Raw genomic sequence first — 21,896 nt, 5'->3', positions numbered from 1 at the left:
TACAAAAAATACAAAATTAGCCAGGCACGGTGGCGCATGTCTGTAATCCCAGCTACTTGAGAGGCTGAGGCAGGAGAATTGCTTGAACTTGGGAGGCGGAGGTTGTGGTGAGCCAAGATCACGCCATTGCACTCCAGTCTAGGCAACAAGAATGAAACTCAATCTCAAAAAAAAAAATAGTAATAATAATAAAAGTTGTAAAAAAATCTATTTTGTTTTTTAAATTACAAAAGATAGGTGGGTTGGTTGGTTTGTTTTTTGTTGAGACAGTCTCACTCCATCACCCAGGCTGGAGTGCAGTGGTGTAATCTCCACTCACTGCAACCTCTGCCTGCTGGGTCCAAGCAATTCTCCTGCCTCAGCCTCTGGAGTCACCATGCCCAGCTAATTTTTGTATTTTTAGTAGAGATGGGGTTTCACCATATTGGCCAGTCTGGTCTTAAACTCCTGACCTCAAGTGATCTGCCTGCCTGGCCTCCCAAAGTGCTGGGATTATAGGTGCGAGCCAGAGATAGGCGTTTTATTATGAAGAATTTAGAAAAGCATGATGATGAAGAAAATAAATGTCACCCACTGCTCAGAGACTGCTTGGGAGCCCTTGGTGAAGCCCCCTTTTCCTGCTGAACCCCTCAGAAGGCTCCTGGGGTAGCACTCAGGGCCCATCCAGCCTCCAGCTTCTGCAGCCAAGCTCCAGGGCCCACCTCTGCTCTGCGGGCCTCATGATGCAGGCTCAGCTAGTGTCCTTCCCACTGAAGGAACAGTAGGAATCAGCATGGGGCTCTACCTTCTTCACTGAGTCTTCTCCACTCAGACTCCTGGGTCCCCATAATCTCCCTGGCCAGTCCCTTCTCAGTCTCTCTACCTCTACTTCCCCCTAGTCCAGTCCCTGTCCCTTCTCCACCCCGCCTCATGCAGGCATGGGGAGAGTCTCCAGGTCCGAGGCTACAAACAATAGCGATTCACTGGCAACACTCCACTTTCTCTCTGAGGTCTTCATTGCTCCTTGGTGCCACAGGGTCATCCTCTGTCTGCCTGACGCTGGCTCATGGATGGGCTATGGTGACCTGAAGCCCTATGCAGGCACCTCTGCTTGCCTGTTGCAGTCAGCATCCCAAAGTCATCCCTGTAGCTGGCCTCCCTCTGTTAGGAGAAAAGCTGAGTGTTGGGAGAGAAGCCCAGGCAGGGCTTGCATGTCTGCTAGACTTGCTGGCTTCTTGCTTCTAGCACTCCCATTATCTCAAGTAGCCATATGTTTCAAAGAAAATGCTAAACCATCACAGCTGTAGCTCATTCGCTTGATACACTGCTTCCTTTCAACCCCCACATCCTCACCACCTGTTTCTTTGTTTGAGCACCAGTAAACAGTGTGGGCTCCCAGGGCTCCCAGCCTTCGCAGCCTCTAAACTAGCGTTGGCCCCCTGGTCCCACTTTCTCTCTGTCTTTTCTCATTTCTTTAATTTCGCCAGCCTTTGTCACCCCCATGGCCTGGTGTTGGGTCCGATCACCCCAACATCCCTCATTCCCCACACCTACTCCATCTACAAGTCCCATGAGTTTTATTTCCAGAATGCTCCTGAAATCCAACCGCTTCTCCAGGCCACCTTGCTTCTCCCCTACTCTGGGTCACCAATGCCTTCCTCATGAACAATTGCCACAATCTCCAACCACTCCCCCTGCTTTCACCTCCCATGCCCAACCTTCCATGCAACAGACCCCAGCAAGTCACCCACTGCTTCCTGTGCGGTCAAATACAGCAGCCATGGTGGCCACTTAAACTCAGTAACATGAAAGCAAACATTCAGTTCTTCAGCTGCCCCCAGCCACATTTCAGATGCTTAGTAATTGCACGGGGCAGCTCATGCCTGCCACATTGTGCAGCACAGATTACAGAACATGCCCATGGTTCTGGAAAGTTCTATGGGACAGTGCAGGTCTAGAACCTTTGAGCAGCTTTTCCTCACATTTAGAATAAAACCCAAACTTTGTACAGGCCTACAAGGCCCTGCCTCACCTCTGTTCCCACTTCCTACCGCCCACACCAGCCTCATCTCCCAACCTGGCTGTTCCTCAAACACAACTTTGAAGCCTCCTTGTCCTTCGCCTACCTGGTCCTTGTCCTTAGGACCAGCTCAGTCATCACCTCAACTGGCAAGCCTTTGCCAGGACTGTGCCTTTTCCCACAGGGCACACACACCTCTGCTATGGCCGGGCTGTGAATGCCTTATCATTTTCTCCCCCATACACTGGCATTGCTCTTGGTGACCTATCTGCCCTCCAGGCCATGCACACATCTGGTTCCTCATTCCACCAGACCTGGCTGAGCACTTACTCTGAGCTCACTATATGAGGGACACAGGGGAACAAGACAAACAGGTCTGTGACTTTGCAGAGTTTAGATCTAGTTGGAATAGACACTGAGTGGGGGATTACAGAGTGTTACATGTGTCTGAACCCCATGCCCATGCCCCACTACACTCCTCTCTAGGGAGGGATGGATGATAAGAAAACTCTGCAGGAAAGGCCCAGAGGCCCAGGATAGGGGTGCTTTCAGGGAAGTCCTGAGGAGAGAGCAGTGTCCTTGGGGCCAGAAGAGGCCGTCCCACAAGGGAGAGAGCCACTATCTGGACGTGTCCTTGTGCCTAACAAAAAGCCATTTGCTATGCCAAGAGAACAGAGCATGCAAACTCAAACTAAACAGCTTCAGAGTTTATTTAGAGACAGGGTCTTGCTCTGTTACCTAGGCTGGAGTGCAGTGGCGTGATCCTAGCTCACTGAAGCCTCAAATTCCCAGGCTCAGTGCAATCCTCCCACCCCAGTCTCCTAAGCAGGCAGGACTACAGGCACGAGCTACCATGCCAGGCTCATTTTTAAATTTTTTGTAGAGACAGAATTTCACTATGTTGCCCAGGCTGGTCTTGAAGTCCTGGGCTCAAGCGATCCTCCTGCCTCCGCCTCCCAAAGCAACAGGATGACAGGTATTGGGCCACTGTGCCTGGCCTTTATCATACCCTTTTTAAAGAAAAGGCCACTGAGGGCTGGGTGCAGTGGCTCACACCTGTAATCCCAACACTATAGGAGGCCAAGGCGGGCAGATCATGAGGTCAGGAGTTCAAAACCAGCCTGGCCAACATAGTGAAACCTCGTCTCTACTAAAAATACAAAAGATTAGCTGGGCGTGATGGCAGCTGCCTGTAATTCCACCTACTTGGGAGGCTGAGGCAGGAGAATCACTTGAACCCGGGAGGGGGAGGTTGTGGTGAGCAGAGATCACGCCACTGTACTCCAGCCTAGGCGACAGTGTGAGACTCCGTCTCAGAAAAAAAAAAAAAGGCCACTGAGGATGAGAGCACTGCTCAGTATGGCACTACTGGGATTCCAGCCCCTTTATTCCCCACTACCCCAAAGGCAGGGCATCATTTGCATCTCAGTTTCTTCACCTGCAAAATGGACTATTCGCAGCCTGAAGGGGAAGGGGATGAGAAGGTCCGCTGGGTCCAAGGGACCAGGATGGCAGGAGGTTAGCAAGGCCTGCAGAGGGCAGCAGTGAGCTGCGCACCGCCCACCGGGCCTGGAAATTGGGTCCCGGGGTTTTCCAGCAGCAGGAATGTTCTCCAGGGTTACCAATATTAACAGGCAATCACGAAACGACCCCTACACACCATTTATCAGGGTGTGTTTTATGTTTGCCCCATCTGGACATTTTACACAGGTTGCCCTCAACATTTTGTACCATGGCCCACAGGGCTGGGTGGAAGACAGGACAGCCCAGAGCAGGGAGTGAAACAAAATCTTTGATGGTTCTCTAGGGAAGCCCGGAGATCTGAGACAGGGCAGAGAGCAGGGAGTCTGATGAGCACAAAATTAAAATACCCAAACCAGCCTGTCGGGTTAGGGGAAAAGGAAGCAGGATTGGGCACATGAAGAACGGATGACAAAACTGAGGCTCAGAGAAACACTAATGAGATCACACAGCCAGGAGTTGGCAGGGAGAACTGAACCCAAGCAGGGCTGGCCTGGCTACTAGTCTGGGTTCAGTCCCTTAGATTGGACTTCAAAGCATCTGCTCCAGATGACACTGGCATTGGGAGGAGGGCATGAAAATCCCTCACATCCACACAGGGACAACAGCACTTGGAGGTGGATGTTCTTCTCACTTCAAGGAAACCGAGGCAGAGAGGGAGCGGTGGTCAAGACTCAAGCCCAGTAATTTATTTGCCATATCCTGTTTCCTTTTCCCCTAACCCAGCGGACTGGTTTGGGTATTTTCATTTTGTGCCCATCAGATTCCCTGCACAGTGCTCTCTGCTGTGTCTCAGATCTCTGTGTCCCTAGAGAACCAGCAAAGATTTTGTTTCACTCCCTGCTCTGGCTGTTCTGTCTTCCACCCAGCCCTGTGGGCCTTGGTGCAGGCTGGCCCCCTTAGAGGGAGGCTAATCAGGGAAGTTCTGAGTCAGGTCGTCCTGGAAAAACTACACTGGCCTCTGGAGCTCAGGAGAGGCCAGGGGACAAACATGGCTTAGCACACAGGAAGGCAGGTGTGGGTATTGAGTGACCTGAGGGAGAAATCCCTATTTATCATACATCATGTGGTCCTGCTGTGAAAAACCCTTGTGGCAGTCAGCCACAGCAGATCCACAACATGAGACGCACGCTGAAACAGGGGTGCTGGCATTGGCGACCCAGCCTGGTCCTCCCTGCCTCGCTGAGTGACCTGCCTGGTCCTGGCCTCTCTGTGACTTGTGCCCAGCCCTGAGGCTGGTGAAAGGCCAGGCTGTAAGGTGTGAAGAACTCACCTGAGTCTCCATGGAAGGTGCCCTCCCCATCCTTGGGCCAGATCTGCCCGGTCTTGCGAACGCCCACGATGGTGGCCTCAGACACGACAACCGGGCAGTGCCGGTGACGCTTATGGCGCTGCGACGTGGTGAGGGGCAGAGGGGGGAGGTTGCTTCTGTCGGAGGACTGCTGCGAGTTCTGCGAAGGAGAGCAGCTCTTGTTCTGGAACATGAGGTAGGTGGTGGGGCCTGGGGACACGCGGCTGTACTGGCCCGAGGAGAAGTCCTCCTGGCCGGAGGGGAGCCAAGTGTTCCTGTTTCAGGACTGCAGAATTGGCCCGGACCTCTGTGTTGGAAAGGTCTTTTTGGACCAGGGAGTCCGGTGTCCTTTTTATGGGGGACCCCTGGGCTGCGAGTTGAACAGTCCAATTCGCCGTTGTTAGGACCTGAGTTTCCCAAAAGGCACAGGGACGGGGGGGAGGGTGGCGGCTCGATGGGGGAGCCGCCTCCGGGGGCCCCCGCCCTGCGCCCACTGCGCGGCCCCTTTAAGAGGCCCGCCTGGCTCCGTCAGCCGCGCCGCGGCCACCGCCCCCCGGCCCTCCCCTTCCTGCGGCGCAGAGTGCGGGCCGGGCGGGAGTGCGGCGAGAGGGGGCTGGCCGAGCGTAGCGCCCACTGAGGCGGCGGCAGCTGCGGCGGCGGAGCTGTGAGGCGGTGTGCGAGCGAGGGGCCAGGAGCGCGCGGGCCGCGGCCGGGGTCTGGCGGCGGCCTGGCGGAGCAGGGAGCAGCGCCCGCGCCTCGCCGTGCGGAGGAGCCCCGCACACAATAGCGGCGCGCGCAGCCCGCGCCCTTCCCCCAGCGCGCCCCGCCCCGCGTGCCCAGCGCCCCGCGCCGCCTAGCGCCCCGTGCCGCCTCACCTGCCACCAGGGAGTGGGCGGGCATTGTTCGCCGCCGCCTCCGCGCGGGGCCATGGGGGCCGCCGGGCGCCCGGGGCCGGGCCTGGCGAGGCCGCCGCGCCGCCGCTGAGACGGGCGCCGCGCGCATCCCGGCGGCGCAGGTGAAGCCGGCCGCGCCATGGTGGACCCGGTGGGCTTCGCGGAGGCGTGGAAGGCGCAGTTCCCGGACTCGGAGCCGCCGCGCATGGAACTGCGCTCCGTGGGCGACATCGAGCAGGAGCTGGAGCGCTGCAAGGCCTCTATCCGGCGCCTGGAGCAGGAGGTGAACCAGGAGCGCTTCCGCATGATATACCTGCAGACGCTGCTGGCCAAGGAAAAGAAGAGCTATGACCGGCAGCGCTGGGGCTTCCGGCGCGCGGCGCAGGGCCCCGACGGCGCCTCCGAGCCCCGAGCGCCCGCGCCTCGCCCGCAGCCCGCGCCCGCCGACGGAGCCGACCCGCCGCCCGCCGAGGAACCCGAGGCCCGGCCGGACGGAGAGGGTTCCCCGGGTAAGGCCAAGTCCGGGGCCGCCCGCAGGCCCGGGGCCGCCGCGTCAGGGGAACGGGACGACCGGGGGCCCCCCGCCAGCGTGGCGGCGCTAAGGTCCAACTTCGAGCGGATCCGCAAGGGCCATGGCCAGTCCGGGGCGGACGCCGAGAAGCCCTTCTACGTGAACGTGGAGTTTCACCACGAACGCGGCCTGGTGAAGGTCAACGACAAAGAGGTGTCGGACCGCATCAGCTCCCTGGGCAGCCAGGCCATGCAGATGGAGCGCAAAAAGTCCCAGCACAGCGCAGGCACGAGCGTGGGGGATGCATCCAGGCCCCCTTACCGGGGACGCTGCTCGGAGAGCAGCAGCGGCGTCGACGGCGACTACGAGGACGCCGAGTTGAACCCCCGCTTCCTGAAGGACAACCTGATCGACGCCAATGGCGGTAGCAGGCCACCTTGGCCGCCCCTGGAGTACCAGCCCTACCAGAGCATCTATGTCGGGGGCATGATGGAAGGGGAGGGCAAGGGCCCGCTCCTGCGCAGCCAGAGCACCTCTGAGCAGGAGAAGCGCCTCACCTGGCCCCGCAGGTCCTATTCCCCTCGGAGCTTTGAGGATTGCGGAGGCGGCTATACCCCGGACTGCAGCTCCAACGAGAACCTCACCTCCAGCGAGGAGGACTTCTCCTCCGGCCAGTCCAGCCGCGTGTCCCCAAGCCCCACCACCTACCGCATGTTCCGGGACAAGAGCCGCTCTCCCTCGCAGAACTCGCAACAGTCCTTCGAGAGCAGCAGTCCCCCCACGCCGCAGTGCCATAAGCGGCACCGGCACTGCCCGGTTGTCGTGTCCGAGGCCACCATCGTGGGCGTCCGCAAGACCGGACAGATCTGGCCCAACGGTGGCGAGGGCACCTTCCATGGAGACGCAGGTGAGTTCTCACGCCACGTGCGTGGGCACACCTGCACCGGCAATGAAAACTATAGACTAGTAGGGGATATAAAACAAGTTGGGAGGGAGGATTGGATAGGTAACTTTTGAGTGATTATCAGGTGCACTTGTGGTTCACGCGTATCCTGCACCCGAACAAACTCCATTCCCTCCTCCTTCCTGAACGCAGATTGTTAGTGTTTGGAATGGGATTGAGTTGAGGATGGTCTTGTGAGGGATGGGAGGTGGTTTGTCCCTTTCATTCTAGAGCAATGTGTTTGTGAAGTACAGCTTGTGAGTTGGAGGAAGATGCTTCAGGTGGTAACTTCCTTGCCCTGTACTCTCTCCACGCCGGGCAGTGAGGATGGCATAAAAGCCGGAGTCATCTGTAGCGCCCAGATCGGATGCTGTTAGCAGAGACGGATTTATGTCTTGGACATTCCCCGCCACCCCACTGATCCTGTTCTGGAGGGGTTATGTGACAACGTTTGTGAAACCTGAGATATGCTAGCTGCTCCCAGGCCATAGAAGTGTCAGGTTTGCTTGCTAGCCAGCAGCCCTGAAGGGGCAAGTCACAGCAGGTGAGAATAGGAATTAGAAGGAAGTGAGGCGACAGACAGTTGTGACTCAGTGGGCCACCGAAAATCAACTGCATGGGGATTTTATCTGGGTCTGAAGCAGAGCCACACCCGTTCTGATCTGCCTGGCTTTGATGGGAGGCTTCACCCATCATTCGCCACCAGGCTCCTCCATGGTGCTAACCCAGCCCCATTTGCTGAGCCTCCAAGTGTGCTCCTGCTGCTTCATCTTGCCAAGGATAAGCACACATCGGGGCTCCCAATCTGTGGTCAGACTAGCGCTAAGATTAAAACTATGGGATTGTACACATAACTTCTGTGCTAGATGGAAATACCATCAGGCGTTTTGGGTGATGGAACTGTGTTTTGAGATCCAGGCACAGTTTGCCGTTGGGGTAAGGAAAGGGTAGGCTGGGGTGTGTGTGAGGCTGTCGGGAATCTCTTGGAGTCCTGGTCCCTGTTAAGCTGATCTGGTTTTCTGCTTCATTGGTTTTTCTTTTTCTGCTGATGGAGGAGTTGGATGTGCTTGGTTTGTCGGAATCCTCCTGAAACAAGTGAGGCTATTTTTGGCTCTTAGAACTGCAGCCTTTTTGTGATAGGCACTCTGTCCTGTTTGTGTTAGGTACTTCAGTTGCTGATCTTCCATTTGCAGCAGGGGTTTCCTGTGGCGCCCGGCTCCTCCGACCTGCAGTGTGGCCCGGCTGCATTCCCTAAGTCCCTATGTGGGGGCGGGGGTGGAAGGCTGTACTATTCAGAAGCCTGCTTTGCAGGCACCTCAGCTTGTTCCGGGTCTGGAGGATTGCCTTGTGGTTACTGGGCACCAGCCTTGTCTGGCCAGCTGTTGGTCAGGCGAGCCAACTTGAACTGGCTCCCAGTGCTGTGGTGCAGGAGAATTATTAATAAAGAAAATGAGAGGTTTTTAGGGAGATGTTCAAATTGAAATGATAATGTTTGCTGGTGAAGAATTGTGGGTTTCCAGAACCTTGGGCCCAGCCTTTCCTACAGCTCCTGTAGACTTGGCCATGTTGCCCACCACATCACTAGACCCTGAATGCAAGTCAGTAAATGAAAATAGGAATGATTGGCCGGGCGCGGTGGCTCAAGCCTGTAATCCCAGCACTTTGGGAGGCCGAGACGTGCGGATCACGAGGTCAGGAGATCGAGACCATCCTGGCTAACATGGTGAAACCCCGTCTCTACTAAAAAAAAAAAATACAAAAAACTAGCCGGGCGAGGTGGCGGGCGCCTGTAGTCCCAGCTACTCGGGAGGCTGAGGCAGGAGAATGGCGTAAACCCGGGAGGTGGAGCTTGCAGTGAGCTGAGATCCGGCCACTGCACTCCAGCCTGGGCGACAGAGCGAGACTCCGTCTCAAAAAAAAAAAAAAAAAAAAAAAGGAATGATTATAGAAGGATGGAAAGCCCAGTGCCTTGAGTCACACAGGGCAGGTCCTCAGGAAATGGCTGAGGAGTTAATTTTACCACTTGGGCCCACTTTTAGCACTTTCTGGATTCTTCTCTGAATGTCCTGAAGATCCCACAGTCTCTTTCCCTTTAGGTTTTATTTTTTTTCCCTTAAATGTATTTTTTTTGTTTGTTTGTTGTTAAGAGATAGGGTATGGCTCTGCCATCCAGGCTGGAATGCGGTAGTATGATCATAGCTCACTGCAACCTCAAAACTCTCGGGCTGAGGTGATCCTTCCACCTCAGCCTTTTCAGTAGCTGCGACTGCAGGCTCAAACCACTATACTGGGCTAATTATCATTTTTTTTTTGTTTTGTAAAGACAGGGTCTTGCTGTGTTGCCCAGGCTGGTCTGAAACTCCTGGGCTCAAGCATTCCTCGAGCTTCAGCCTCCTGAGTAGCTGGGATTGCAGGGATGAGCCACCTTACCAGGCATCTTGGATGTTTTTAGTGACTAAGGTCACTTAAACATCTTTTAAAAGAGATTATTTTCCCTCAGACAGTTTTTCTTTTTTAAGACTTAATTTTTTTAGAGCACTATTAGGTTCACAGCAAAATTGATAGGGAAGTACACAATTTCCCATACACTCCGTACGCCCACACACCCACAGCCTCCCCAGTTAACATCCACCAGAGGGGCACGTTTGTTACGGTCAATGAACCTGCCTGCATTGATGCCTCATTATTACTCAAAGTCCAGAATTTACATTTGGGTTCACTTTTGGTGTTGTACAGTCTACGAGTTTGGATCCTGTTAGGTTTTACAACTCCTGCTTGTTTTAGCCCTGGGCACCTTGACACTCTTTGCCCAGCCGTTTGCTCTGACATGCATCCGTGTGTGGCTGGCGTGGAAAGAGGAATCCTCACTGGCTCAGCCATCTGTCTCTGCCTAGCTGTTTACTGATGTTCTTTAGAAGGCTGTGGAGCCTGCTGGTCTGAAAAGGAACAATGAGGAAAATCACTCATGGGGGTGGGTGGGGAGAGGAAGTTGCCCTAATGCTCCGCCGTGACCCGGATCTAATGACTTCAGAATCAGTCTGTTTGGATGAATGGACCGTCCCATTTCCAAGTTGAGGGGCCCTCACGGGAGGGGGCTGAAGCCACCCGTGGGCACGGTGACAAAGTGCTTCCTATAGGGCCCCTCATGGGCTCATCTGTCCCCCTGGGGTGGGGCTGCCCATTTACAGGTAAAGACACAACTGGGAAGCGGCAGGGCTGGGATTCTGGGTCTCTGTGTGAATGCAGAGCTGTTCCATCTGGAACGTGGAGGCCCTGCAGTGTTCTTCCCACTACCCCACACTGCTACCTGCAAAGCACCACTGGGGAGGTTGAGGGGGTCCTTCCAGTCTTTGCACCCTGGGCCCGCCTGTGGGTATAATGATAGATGGCTGGGAGCCCTGCTGTAAAACTGTGCAGAACCCACCGAAGGAGAGTGTGGTTCTTGCCATCTGGGAACTTACAAGTTACTGGAAGAGAGAGAGAGAGAGACACACACACACAGGTGTATGTGTTGAAGGGAAGTGAGATCAGAAGCTTCCAGAAGTGGTAGGACTGAAGAGGACTTGATCAGTCGGCGGAAGTTGGAGAGCAGAGAGTAGCCGTTTGCCCTAAGGAAAAACCCACATCTGCCCTGTGATTCTAGACTGTGTGCTTTTCTTTAAATGGTAAAATATACATAAAATTTACTACTTTTGTAATTTTTAAAAGTTTGGTAAAATAGCCATAACTAAAGTTCCTATCTTAACCCTTCTAAATTGTTTTTTTCAGATAAGGCCAGTCAAGTGAGGGAGTGGAACATTTTAACCATTTTTATCCATACAGTTCTGTGGCGTTGACTACATTCACGTTGTTGTATGACCATCACCAACATCCATCTCGAACTTTCTCATCCTCCCAACTGAAACTCTGTGCCCATTAAATAATAACTCCCCATTTCTACTAAAACCCCGTCTCTACTAAAAAAATACAAAAAAATTAGCTGGGCGAGGTGGCGGGCGCCTGTAGTCCCAGCTACTGGGGAGGCTGAGGCAGGAGAATGGCGTGAACCCGGGAGGCGGAGCTTGCAGTGAGCTGAGATCTGGCCACAGCACTCCAGCCTGGGTGGCAGAGCGAGACTCCGTCTCAAAAAAAAAAAAAAAAAAAAAAAAAAGTCCAGTCCTGCAACATTTGTCTTTTTGTGATTGGCTTATTTCACTGAATGTAATATTATCAAGGTTCATCCATGTGGTGGCAGAAATTGTGTGGTTTTTTTTGTTTTTGTTTTTTTTTCAAATGGAGTCTCGTTCTGTTGCCTAGGCTGGAGTGCAGTGGCGTTGATCGCTGCTCACTGCAGCCTCTGCCTCCCAGGTTCAAGTGATTCTCCTGCCTCAGCCCCCCGAGTAGCTGGGGTTACAGGTGTATACCACCACACCCTGCTGATTTTTGTGTTTTCAATAGAGACAGGGTTTCGCCATATTGATCAGACTGGTCTGGAACTCCTGACCTCAAGTGATCCACCCGCCTTAGCCTCCCAAAGTGCTGGGATTACAGGTGTAAGCCACTGCACCTGGCCTTTTTTTTTTCTCTTTGTTGGGAAAGGGTTTTTTGCTCTGTTACCCAGGCTGGAGTATAGTGACTCAGTCACCACTCACTGTAGCCTTGACCTCCCAGGCTCAAGCAATCCTCCCACCTCAGCCTTCCAAATAACTGGGACCACAGGTGTGCACCGCCATGCCTGGCTAATTTATTTTTTATTTTTATTTTCTGTAGAGACGGGGCCTCACTATGTTGCCCAGGCTGGTCTCAAACTCCTGGGCTCAAGCGATCCTCCTGCCTCAGCCTCTGAAAGTGCTGGGATTACAGGTGTGAGCCACCGCTCTGGGCCAACTGTATACTTTTTGAAGGCAGGAATCACTGGTTCATTTCTGGGTCTCCCAGGGAACCTGGTTCTGAGCTTTACACATAGCACATACTGGAAGAGCCCTTCCTCCTTTCATAGCCCATGGGGTTAGGACTGGGGAATTTTACTGATCATTGGGAAGTGACTTATCAATTGCTCTGTCTTTTTCTCGTTTCATCCCTGTACTTTACTTTCAGAGGATTTTTTTTTTTTAAAGTGGCTTAAAATAACAACCTTTTTTTTTCCCCCCACAGCTCTCTGGTTGGCTAGGCAGTTTTCCTGATGTGGGCCGACTGGGCTGAAATAGGATGGTCTAGTTAGCCTCACCCACACATTCTGTGATTGCAGGCTGATTGGCATTGGGGAGGAGGGGCTCTCTTATTTGTCTTGCAGTTGGCTCAATATCAGTTGGGACACCAGACATTTCTCCTTCTCTTTCACATTTTTTTTTTTTTTTTGTAGAGATTGGATCTCCCTAGGTTGCCCAGGCTGGCCTCGAACTCCTGGGCTTAAGCGATCTACCCACCTCAGCCTCCCAAAAGTGCTGGAATTACAGGCATGAGGCACCACACCCAGCCTCCTCCTTTTTCTTTTCTTTTTTTCTCCGTTGATACATAATAATTGTACCTATTGAGAGAGTGTGATATTTTGATACATATCTACAATGCATACTAATCAAATCAAGGAGATTAGCATATTCATCACCTCAAACACATTTATTATTTGTTTGTGTTGGGAGATCTGAGGAATTCTTGATCCAAACACCCAGCCCAGTGTGCCTGTCAACCTTCTTCCAGGTGTCAGTCTTGAGACGGGACAGATCTTATATTTCTTCATGGACTTCATGTGAGTGGCTGCCCTGTGTTTTCACATTTTTATTAAGCAGCTAAATTTGCCCTTTGGATTCCAGCGATGTGTTGGCGCCAGAGTGACCACTGCATTGTTTTTCCCTTGGGTGATGGGCTGGACTGGCAGCCAGTTTGAGTGAGTAACTGTGGGGCAGAGAAAGGTCACCCGGGCCTGGAGTTGGCTCCATCGTCATCTCTTCAGGCCAGAGCCTCATGGCCACCTCTCAGTTGGGTACAGGCTCCTCTCCATGGGTGGAGACAGAGTGGGCAGATCTGGGTGGAGTCTGAGGCCGCTAAAGGCATCAATAGCATAGAAGCAGAGTCTAGATCAAATTTTACGAGCGTTCTGTGGTTCAGGAAGGCTGATTTGTTTTGGGAACAGAATGGAGCATTCTGAAACATTTCACTAAAGAAGGCGCTGGGAGTGCTGTTGATTTGACTGAGTTCAGGGGAGTGTGCCTTATCCATGACTCCCTTTTGCTTAGTTTGTTGCTTCTAGCTTTATAGCCCCCTCCCTTCCTTGGTTGGAAGTCCTATGGCCGGGAGGGCTTGTGTTTGTGACTGCTGCCCTCACCAGGACAAAGAGCCCAGGTGAGCTATGTGCTTTAGCACATGTGGGAGAGGACACAGCAGTGCCTGAGGCCCAGGCTGCAGCTCACCCCTGTGATTTGAGAGGGTCCCCTGTTTAGAGTGAATGAATGGGCATCTTGGAAGCTTTCTCAGGTTACCAAAGAGGAGGTCTGAGTTTTGGCAGAGGCTGCTGCTTTTTGGATCAAGACTCGGGGTGTTGGGGAATTAAATTAACTATGAACCCCAGGGAATATCTTGACCCTGGCTAGATAGAATACAACTGTTGTGGCTCAAACGGTGTTTTTTTCCCCCTTTGAAAGTGTAGTTATTTTAATTAAAATACAGTATCCATGTAACATGTTAGAGGTTCGTTATTGTTTTTATTTATTTATTTATTTTATTTATTTATTTATTTATTTTGAGACGGAGTCTCGCTCTGTCGCCCAGGCTGGAGTGCAGTGGCGGGACCTCAGCTCACTGCAAGCTCCGCCTCCCGGGTTTATGCCATTCTCCTGCCTCAGCCTCCCGAGTAGCTGGGACTACAGGCGCCTGCCACCTTGCCCGGCTAGTTTTTTTGTATTTTTTAGTAGAGACGGGGTTTCACCATGTTAGTCAGGATGGTCTCGATCTCCTGACCTCGTGATCCGCCCGTCTCGGCCTCCCAAAGTGCTGGGATTACAGGCTTGAGCCACCGCACCCGGCCTGTTTTTATTATTATAAAATTTTTATGTATTTTTTATTTTTCCAAGACAGAGTCTTGCTGTGTTACCCAGGCTGGAGTGCAGTGGCACGATCTCAGCTCACTGCAGCCTCCGCCTCCCAGGTTCAAGTGATTCTCCTGCCACAGCCTCCCGAGTAGCTGGGATTACAGGCGCGCACCACCACACCTGGCTGATTTTTGTATCTTTAGTAGAGACGGGGTTTCACCATGTTGGCCAGGCTGGTCTCGAACTCCTGACCTCAGGTGATCCGCCCCCCCGCCCCCCTAGCCTCCCAAAGTGTTGGGATTACAGGCCTGAGCCACTGTGCCCGGCTAAAATTTATTTTATAAAATGCACCATTTTCTCCATTTTTAAGTGTACAGTTCAGTGGCATTAAGTATATCACATTGTTTTGCAGCCATCACCACTTGTCAATGTCTAAAACTTTTTCTTTTTTTTTTTTTTTTTTTTTTGAGACGGAGTCTTGCTCTGCCACCCAGGCTGGAGTGCAGTGGCCGGATCTCAGCTCACTGCAAGCTCCGCCTCCCGGGTTTATGCCATTCTCCTGCCTCAGCCTCCCGAGTAGCTGGGACTACAGGTGCCCGCCTCGTCGCCCGGCTAGTTTTTTGTATTTTTAAGTAGAGACAGGGTTTCACCGTGTTAGCCAGGATGGTCTCGATCTCCTGACCTCGTGATCCGCCCGTCTCGGCCTCCCAAAGTGCTGGGATTACAGGCTTGAGCCACCGCGCCCGGCCGTCAATTTCTAAAACTTTTTCATCTTCCCAAAATGAAACTTTATAATCCGTCAGACTTTAACTCCTCATCCCCCTTCATCCCTAGCTCCTGGAAGCCACCGTTTCTACTCTGTCTCCATGATTTTGCCTCTCCTACATTCCTCATATAACTGTGCATGGCTGATTTCACTCAAGCAGGGCTTTAAAGTTCCCCAGGGCAGCACTCTCAGTCTTTCTTTTTCTTTCTTGGAGTTTCACTCTTTTTTTGCCCAGGCTGGAGTGCAATGGCGCGATCTTGGCTCACTGCAACCTCCCCCTCCCAGGTTCAAGTGATTCTCCTGCCTCAGCCACCCAAGTAGGCGAGATTACAGGTGTGAGCCACCACACCTGGCTAATTTTTTGTATTTTTAGTAGAGATGGGGTTTCACCATATTGACCAGTATGGTCTCGATTGCTTGACCTCATGATCCGCCTGCCTTGGCCTCCCAGAGTGCTGGGATTACAGGTGTGAACCACCGCGCCTGGCCTAGCACTCTCAGTCTTAAGACTGAGTTAACTACCAGCTCTGATCCTTCACAGGGGTGTTCTCTTCCGGAAAACACCCGTTAGCAATGGCGATCTTCCCTGAGCCTTCACGCCCTTAGCTTTGAAGTGGCCCAGAATATTAGTTTGCCAAGGCTGTCCCATAACAAGATACCAAGACTGGTGGCTGAAATAACAGAAATTTCTTTTCTCACACTTCTGGACGCCAGAAGTTCAAGATGAAGATGCCAGCAGGGCTGGTTTCCTGGAGGGCTCTCTTTGGCTTGCAGGTGCCATCGTCTTGCTGCCTCTGCACATGGTCTTTTCTCTGTGCACGAACACCCCTGGCATCTCCGTGTGTCCAAATTTCCCTTTTTTTTTTTTTTTTTTTGAGACGGAGTTTCACTCTTGTCACCCAGGCTGCAGTGCAATGGCACGGTCTGGGCTCACTGCAACCTCCACCTCCCAGGTTCAAGCAGTTCTCCTGCCTTGGCCTCCCAAGTAGCTGGGATTACAGGTGCCTGCCACCACACCTGGGTAATTTTTGTATTTTTAGTAGAGACAGGGTTTCACCATGTTAGCCAACCTGGTCTCCAACTTCTGACCTCAGGTGATCCGCCCTCCTCGGCCTCCAAAAGTGCTGGAATTACAGGCGTGAGCCACTGCACCCGGCCAAAATTTCCCTTCTTAAAAGGACACCAGTCAGACTGGATTAAGGTGGGCAGTAAAGACCCCCACTTTAACTTAGTTATTGAAAGGCCCTGTTTCCAAGTACAGTCACATTGCCAGGTACTGGGAGTTAGAACATCAACATATGGTGGGTGAGGCATGGCTTAGCTTGTAACACTTGGTTAGTCCGTTACTGGGCAGCAGAGCAAAGGGCTGCCAGGCAGAGGGAGACGGTGCTTGTGCCGGCTCCCTCAGACCTGTTATGAGGAGTGTGAGTCAAGTGTCATGTGGTTTTAGGCAACCTAGCAGGGCTGAGAGGACACTGAGCCAGGCATCAGGAGGACTGCGTGCTAAAGCTTCCTGTGCTGCCATCAGCTTCCTGTGCTGCCATCTCTCTCCACATCCAAATATAGGGGTGGGAACAGATTACTGCTAAGGTTCTTTCCTTAGCTTCTTTCATTCTTTTCTTTGAATTTAAAATTTATTACTTTTTTTTTTTTTTTTTTTTTTTTGAGACGGAGTCTCGCTCTGTCACCCAGGCTGGAGTGCAGTGGCCAGATCTCAGCTCACTGCAAGCTCCGCCTCCCGGGTTCACGCCATTCTCCTGCCTCAGCCTCCCGAGTAGCTGGGACTACAGGCACCGCCACCTCGCCCGGCTAGTTTTTTGTATTTTTAGTAGAGACGGGGTTTCACCGTGTTAGCCAGGAGGGTCTCGATCTCCTGACCTCGTGATCCGCCCGTCTCGGCCTCCCAAAGTGCTGGGATTACAGGCTTGAGCCACCGCGCCCGGCCACTTTTTTTTAATAGATAAAGGGTGTTGCTCTGTTGCCCAGGCTGGAGTGTAGTGGCACAATCATAGCTCACTGTAGCCTCAAACTCTTGGGCTCACGCAATCCTCTCTCCTCAGCCTCCTGAGTACCTGGGACTACAGGCTCATGCCAGCATGCCTGGCTAAGTTTTAATTTTTGTTGAGACAGGGTCTTTGTTGCTTTGTTGCCCAGGCTGGTCTCGAACTCCTGGCCTGAAATGATCCTTCCCGCCTTGGCCTCCCAAAGTGCTGAGAATAATTACAGATGTGAGTTATTGCACCCAGCCTGAATTTATTAACACAACTTTTTCCATTTCTTTTCTCTTTATCTTGGTTTATGTCTCCCCCCGGCCTTTTTTTTTTTTTTTTTGAGACGGAGTCTTGCTCTGTCGCCCAGGCTGGAGTGCAGTGACACAATCTCGGCTCACTGCACACTCCACCTCCCGGGTTCACCCTATTCTTCTGCCTCAGCCTCCTGAGTAGCTGGGACTACAGGTGCCCACCACCACGCCCGGCTAATTTTTTTGTATCTTTAATAGAGACAGGGTTTCACTGTGTTAGCCAGGATGGTCTTGATCTCCTGACCTCGTGATCCACCCACCTCGGCCTCCCAAAGTGCTGGGATAGGCATGAACCTATCTCCCTTTCTTATTAAAAACCAAGGCAACCACCTCTCCCTATCCAATCTCTCAAAGGTTATTTATTGAGCATCTTCTATGTGCCTGGCACTATCTTCGTGGAAATCCTTTCTTGGCTTTATTCATTGATTTACGGAAAGGCTTATCTTCAAGGGCCTTGTCTTTAAAACAATAACAACAAACAAAACCTTTCTAAGGTCAAAGCGTTTTCCCCGTGTATCTTTCTTTAATGGTGTATTTGCAGCTGTTTCCTGTTAATCCTTTGTCTGTCTGGCTTCCTTCTTTAGGGTGACAGGATCCTTAAGACAAGCACAGAGTATGCCCTGCTGTGGTGTCCTGCGGGATAGGCCACACTCTGACCCTTTAACGGTGTTTGATGTGACGATGCACCTGAGCCCACGGAGGTCTGTGCCTTGAGCCCCATGGGCGTTTGCAGATTGAAGATGGAATGATACACGCCATATCTGAGATTTTTATTTGCTCAGACCTTCCCTTGTTCTGGCCCAACCCCACTTTATCACGTCTAATAAGTGGTGGTGGGTTTCGGGGGCATAGTGACACAGGTGGCCTGGCGATGAAACTTGTTGGCTTTGGAGATTATCCCGCTGGTTCTGTTTCTTTCTTTGCTGATGATTGGCCCTCCCTGGCTCACCCTTAGAGAGCTTCCCGAATCCTCAGACTGGGGCCTGCTAATTAGCAGTCTTGGATCCTAGCTGTCACTGCCACGACCTTGCAAAATGCCTGTAGATCTGGATGGTGGCTGGTGCCCCTGGGCAGAGCAATCAGCACATTCACAGACCCACCTTCCTGGAGCTGGGGTGGGAAGACCGGACACCCCACTGATGTAGTAAATATGACTTTCATGGAGGCTGCTTCATGGGCCCTGGAAAGATTCTTGTAAAGTGGCTGGAGCAGGATTATTGTAATTATACTCCCTCCACTGATTGAGTTGGAGGGGGTGTGAGACAAACACTCTGGCCTGAAGTAACCTGCCCAAGGTCAAGTGGTTGGTGGAGGGGCTGGCGCTGCCTCTCTCCTCAGACTGAGTGGTTGTGTTAATCACATGAGAGCAGACACAGAATGACTCTGCCGAGGTGGAGGAGACCTGGATCAGTTGCTCAGCAAACCGGTTTTGGGCACCTGCTGTGCTGGGCACAGATGGCGCTCAGTATGGTCAGGCAGGCCTTCCAGCAGGTGAGCTTTGGTCTGGTGGGAAGACAGCCTCATTAACCTAAGTGCTATGATAGAAATCATCTGGCCCAGCCTTTAGTCTGGGTCTTGAAGGCGTCAGCCGTCTAGGAACATGTTTCCCCTCTCTTATTTTGCAAATCTCCAAGATAGAGATTTCGCGACTCTTGATAGCTCCTTCTGGGACGCTTTGGTAAGGCTTCTCTAGCAAGTTGTGTGCCAGGGGGCCCCAGAAGACAGAACTTTTGGAAGGGCACTGCCTATCCATCTGCTTTTCCCACCAACAGTCAAAGGCTGTGAACGCTGACCTGCTGCTGACAGTGGTCTGTTGTGCAGGTTCTGGGAGAGGCAGAGGGACGAGATCTGTCTGGGAAAATGTAGCGGAGATACACAGAGGTAGCCGGCTGTGTGTGCACAGGGCCAGGTGCAGGGCCCAGAGAGCCAGGTGCGTGACCAGGGAGCACTGGGAAGGAACCATCTCCAGGCAAGGCCAGGACACAACCAAGGGGACCTCAGAAGAAGAGAGGGGGGCCTTGTGCAGCAGCCACAGAGAGAGAGAGAGAGAGAGAGAGAGCACGCCAGGAATTGAACAGCCCGAGGAGATCCCCGACTCAAGTGCCACTGTTGGCTCAAGAAGAGCTTTTGAAGATTCACTTCACTTTAAAGGCCTGACATGCTTCCATGTTTAAAGTGCTGCTGGGGTCAGTTTGTATGCTTGTAGAGTAGGGAGAGATTTTCTGCACGTGACAAGGTATTGATGAGCATTCAAAGCAGCCTACAGGCAACATATGTTGACTTAGTGCAGGGAAAGAATGCAGGCTTTGAAGGGAAAAGATCCGAACTTGCCCAGAGCCCTGGCACTTGCCACTGTGTGGCCTCACACAGGGACTTAATTCTCCCTTGGCTTCTGTCAGCTGGAGAGGACGACCCTTCCCCTTGGGGGCTTCATGGGAGTAGCGGATGCAGACCATCTGGCCTCCTGTCTGGTCTCATAGAGTCTCCTGTTCATGCATCTAATGTCAGTTGATTGAATACCATTTAGCAAAAAATTTTAAGGAGAAATGCATAATTTAGTATCGACATTTCACTCACTCGCCTCAGCCACTGCATAACCGGTATGAGCTCCGGGGGGACCCAGGGGTGTGCCAGGGCCCTCATTCTCCTCCCATAATTCCCCTGGGCCGAGTGGAGTTCTTACATTTTAAAGGTTATGTGATAGACTGCATGTTTGTATCCTCCTGCAAATTCCCCCTTTGTTTTTTGCTTGTCTGTTTGTTTTTGAGACAGTGTTGTCTGTTGCCCAGGCTGGAGTGCAGTGGTGAGATCTTGGCTCACTACAACCTTCCGCCTCCCAGGTTCAAGCAGTTCTCGTGCCTCAGCCTCCCGAGTAGGTGGGACTACAGGCACATACCATCACAACTGGCTAATTTTTTTGTACTTTTAGTAGAGACAGCGTTTCACAATGTTGGCCAGGCTGGTCTCAAACTTCTGACTTCAGGTGATCTGCCTGCCTTGGCTTTGCAAAGTACTGGGATTACAGGTGTGAGCCACTGTGCCCAGCCTCCTATTTTTAAACCTTAACCCCAGAGGTGACAGTATAATTAGGAGGCAGGCTCTTCAGAAGGTGATTAGGTCATGAGGGTGGAGCCCGCGTGAATGCGATTAATGCCCTTATTAAAAGAGACCCCAGAGAAACTCTTAACACCATCTCACATATGAGGACACGGTGAGAAAATGCCGTCTATGAAGCAGGAAGCGGGCCCTCAGAAGACATCGCATTTGCCAGCGCCTTGATTTTTCCTTCTAGCCTTTCCTTGCCTTGTCTGGGTGGTGACTGGGCAGCAAATCCCAAAGAGGCTGAGCTGCCCTGTGCTTGAGGGAGCTGGGCAAATGGTACTTTGTGTAGCCTGTTGCATTTTGCAGAATGTCTTCTCTCACAGGGGTTCCTGTGGAGGAGTGACAAGAACCCCCTTAGCTGAGTGTCGGGAGGTTTTAGGTGGAGGGCTCAAGGTCACCCCCAGGGCTCATTTGACTTCTACCTTAGCTGGGTAGATAGGATCATCTTTGTCCCACAGTCCTCCCCAGTTTTGTGAAGTGATGCATTGGCGTGAGCCCAGGGGTGCAAAGGGTGGACTGGCAATGCCCACATTCAGTTCTCTGTCCCTGAGGCACGGAGGTGGTTGTGCTGGGCTCAGAGCCGCCGTCTGACTGGTTGGAGTTCTGCTCTGATTTTGTGAATCACCCTAGTTAAGTGGAAGCTCGGCGTAGTCTGTTCCCTCTGTGGGGGTGTGCAGAAGCACTGTTTATTTTTGCCCAAATCTTAGAGTGATAAATGGAACTCATTTATGAATTCTGACTTCCAGAGGCTTTCCACTTTCTCCCTTAGGAACATGGATAAAATCTCCATATTTGTTTTTGGAAACATGGATTGTTACCTGAAACCTGCTTTTCAGATGTTCTTGATTTGAAAACTGTTGCCAGGCTGGGCGTGGTGGTTCATGCTTGTAATTCCAGCACCTTGGGAAGCTGAGGTGGGTGGATCTCTTAAGGCCAGGAATTTGAGACCAGCCTGGGCAACATAGCAAGACCCCATCTCTACAAAAAATTTAAAAGTGAACTGGGCATGGTGGCATGTGCCGGTAATCTCAGCTATTCTAGGGGCTGAGGCGGTAGGATGGCTTGAGCCTAGGAATTCAGGGCTTGAGCAAACTGTGATTGCACCACTGCACTCCATCCAGCCTGGGCGACAGGACAAGACCCTATCTCTAAAAAGCAAATAAATAAATACACATAAAAACCATTGCTTTTTTTTTTGGCCGGGAGTGGTGGCTCATGCCTGTAATCCCAACACTTTGGGAGGCCGAGGCAGGCAGATCATCTGAGGTCAGGAGTTCAAGACCAGCCTGGGCAATGTGGTGAAATGTTGTCTCTACCAAAAATACAAAAATTAGCTGGGCATGTTCGTACACACCTGTAATCCCAGCTACTCAAGGAGGCTGTGGCAGGAGAATTGTTTGAACCTGAGAGGCAGAGGTTGCAGTGAGCCGAGATCTTGCCACTGCACTCTAGCCTGGGTGACAGAGCGAGACTGTCTCAAAAAATAAAAACCGGCTGGGCGCAGTGGCTCACACCTGTAATCCCAGCACTTTGGGAGGCCAAGGTGGATGGATCACCTAAGGTC

At 52.2% G+C, this 21,896-nt stretch overlaps 1 protein-coding gene across 4 annotated transcripts in view; it reads left to right on the top strand.

Annotated features, from left to right (window-relative positions):
* Nucleotides 1-5,383: 5,383 nt before the first annotated feature.
* The window catches only part of BCR (BCR activator of RhoGEF and GTPase), a 137,050-nt gene continuing 120,537 nt past the window's right edge, over nt 5,384-21,896 (top strand). For 3 of the 4 annotated variants that reach the window (XR_004442246.1, XM_033232735.1, XM_033232733.1), the window contains exon 1: nt 5,395-7,122. Coding sequence is in view for 3 of the 4 variants with exons in the window: in XM_033232735.1 (XP_033088626.1) it covers nt 5,844-7,122 (1,279 nt within the window). In the remaining variant the exon portion in view is untranslated. Of the gene's footprint in view, nt 7,123-21,896 lie in introns of all 4 variants that reach the window. The other variant, XM_033232734.1, reaches the window with a different exon arrangement.

This window comes from Trachypithecus francoisi, unplaced genomic scaffold (genome assembly GCF_009764315.1).
Source record: "Trachypithecus francoisi isolate TF-2019V2 unplaced genomic scaffold, Tfra_2.0 Lachesis_group14, whole genome shotgun sequence".
NCBI lineage: Eukaryota > Metazoa > Chordata > Mammalia > Primates > Cercopithecidae > Trachypithecus > Trachypithecus francoisi.
Note: the sequence above shows the minus strand (reverse complement) of the source record. Positions and strands in the feature narration are given on the sequence as shown.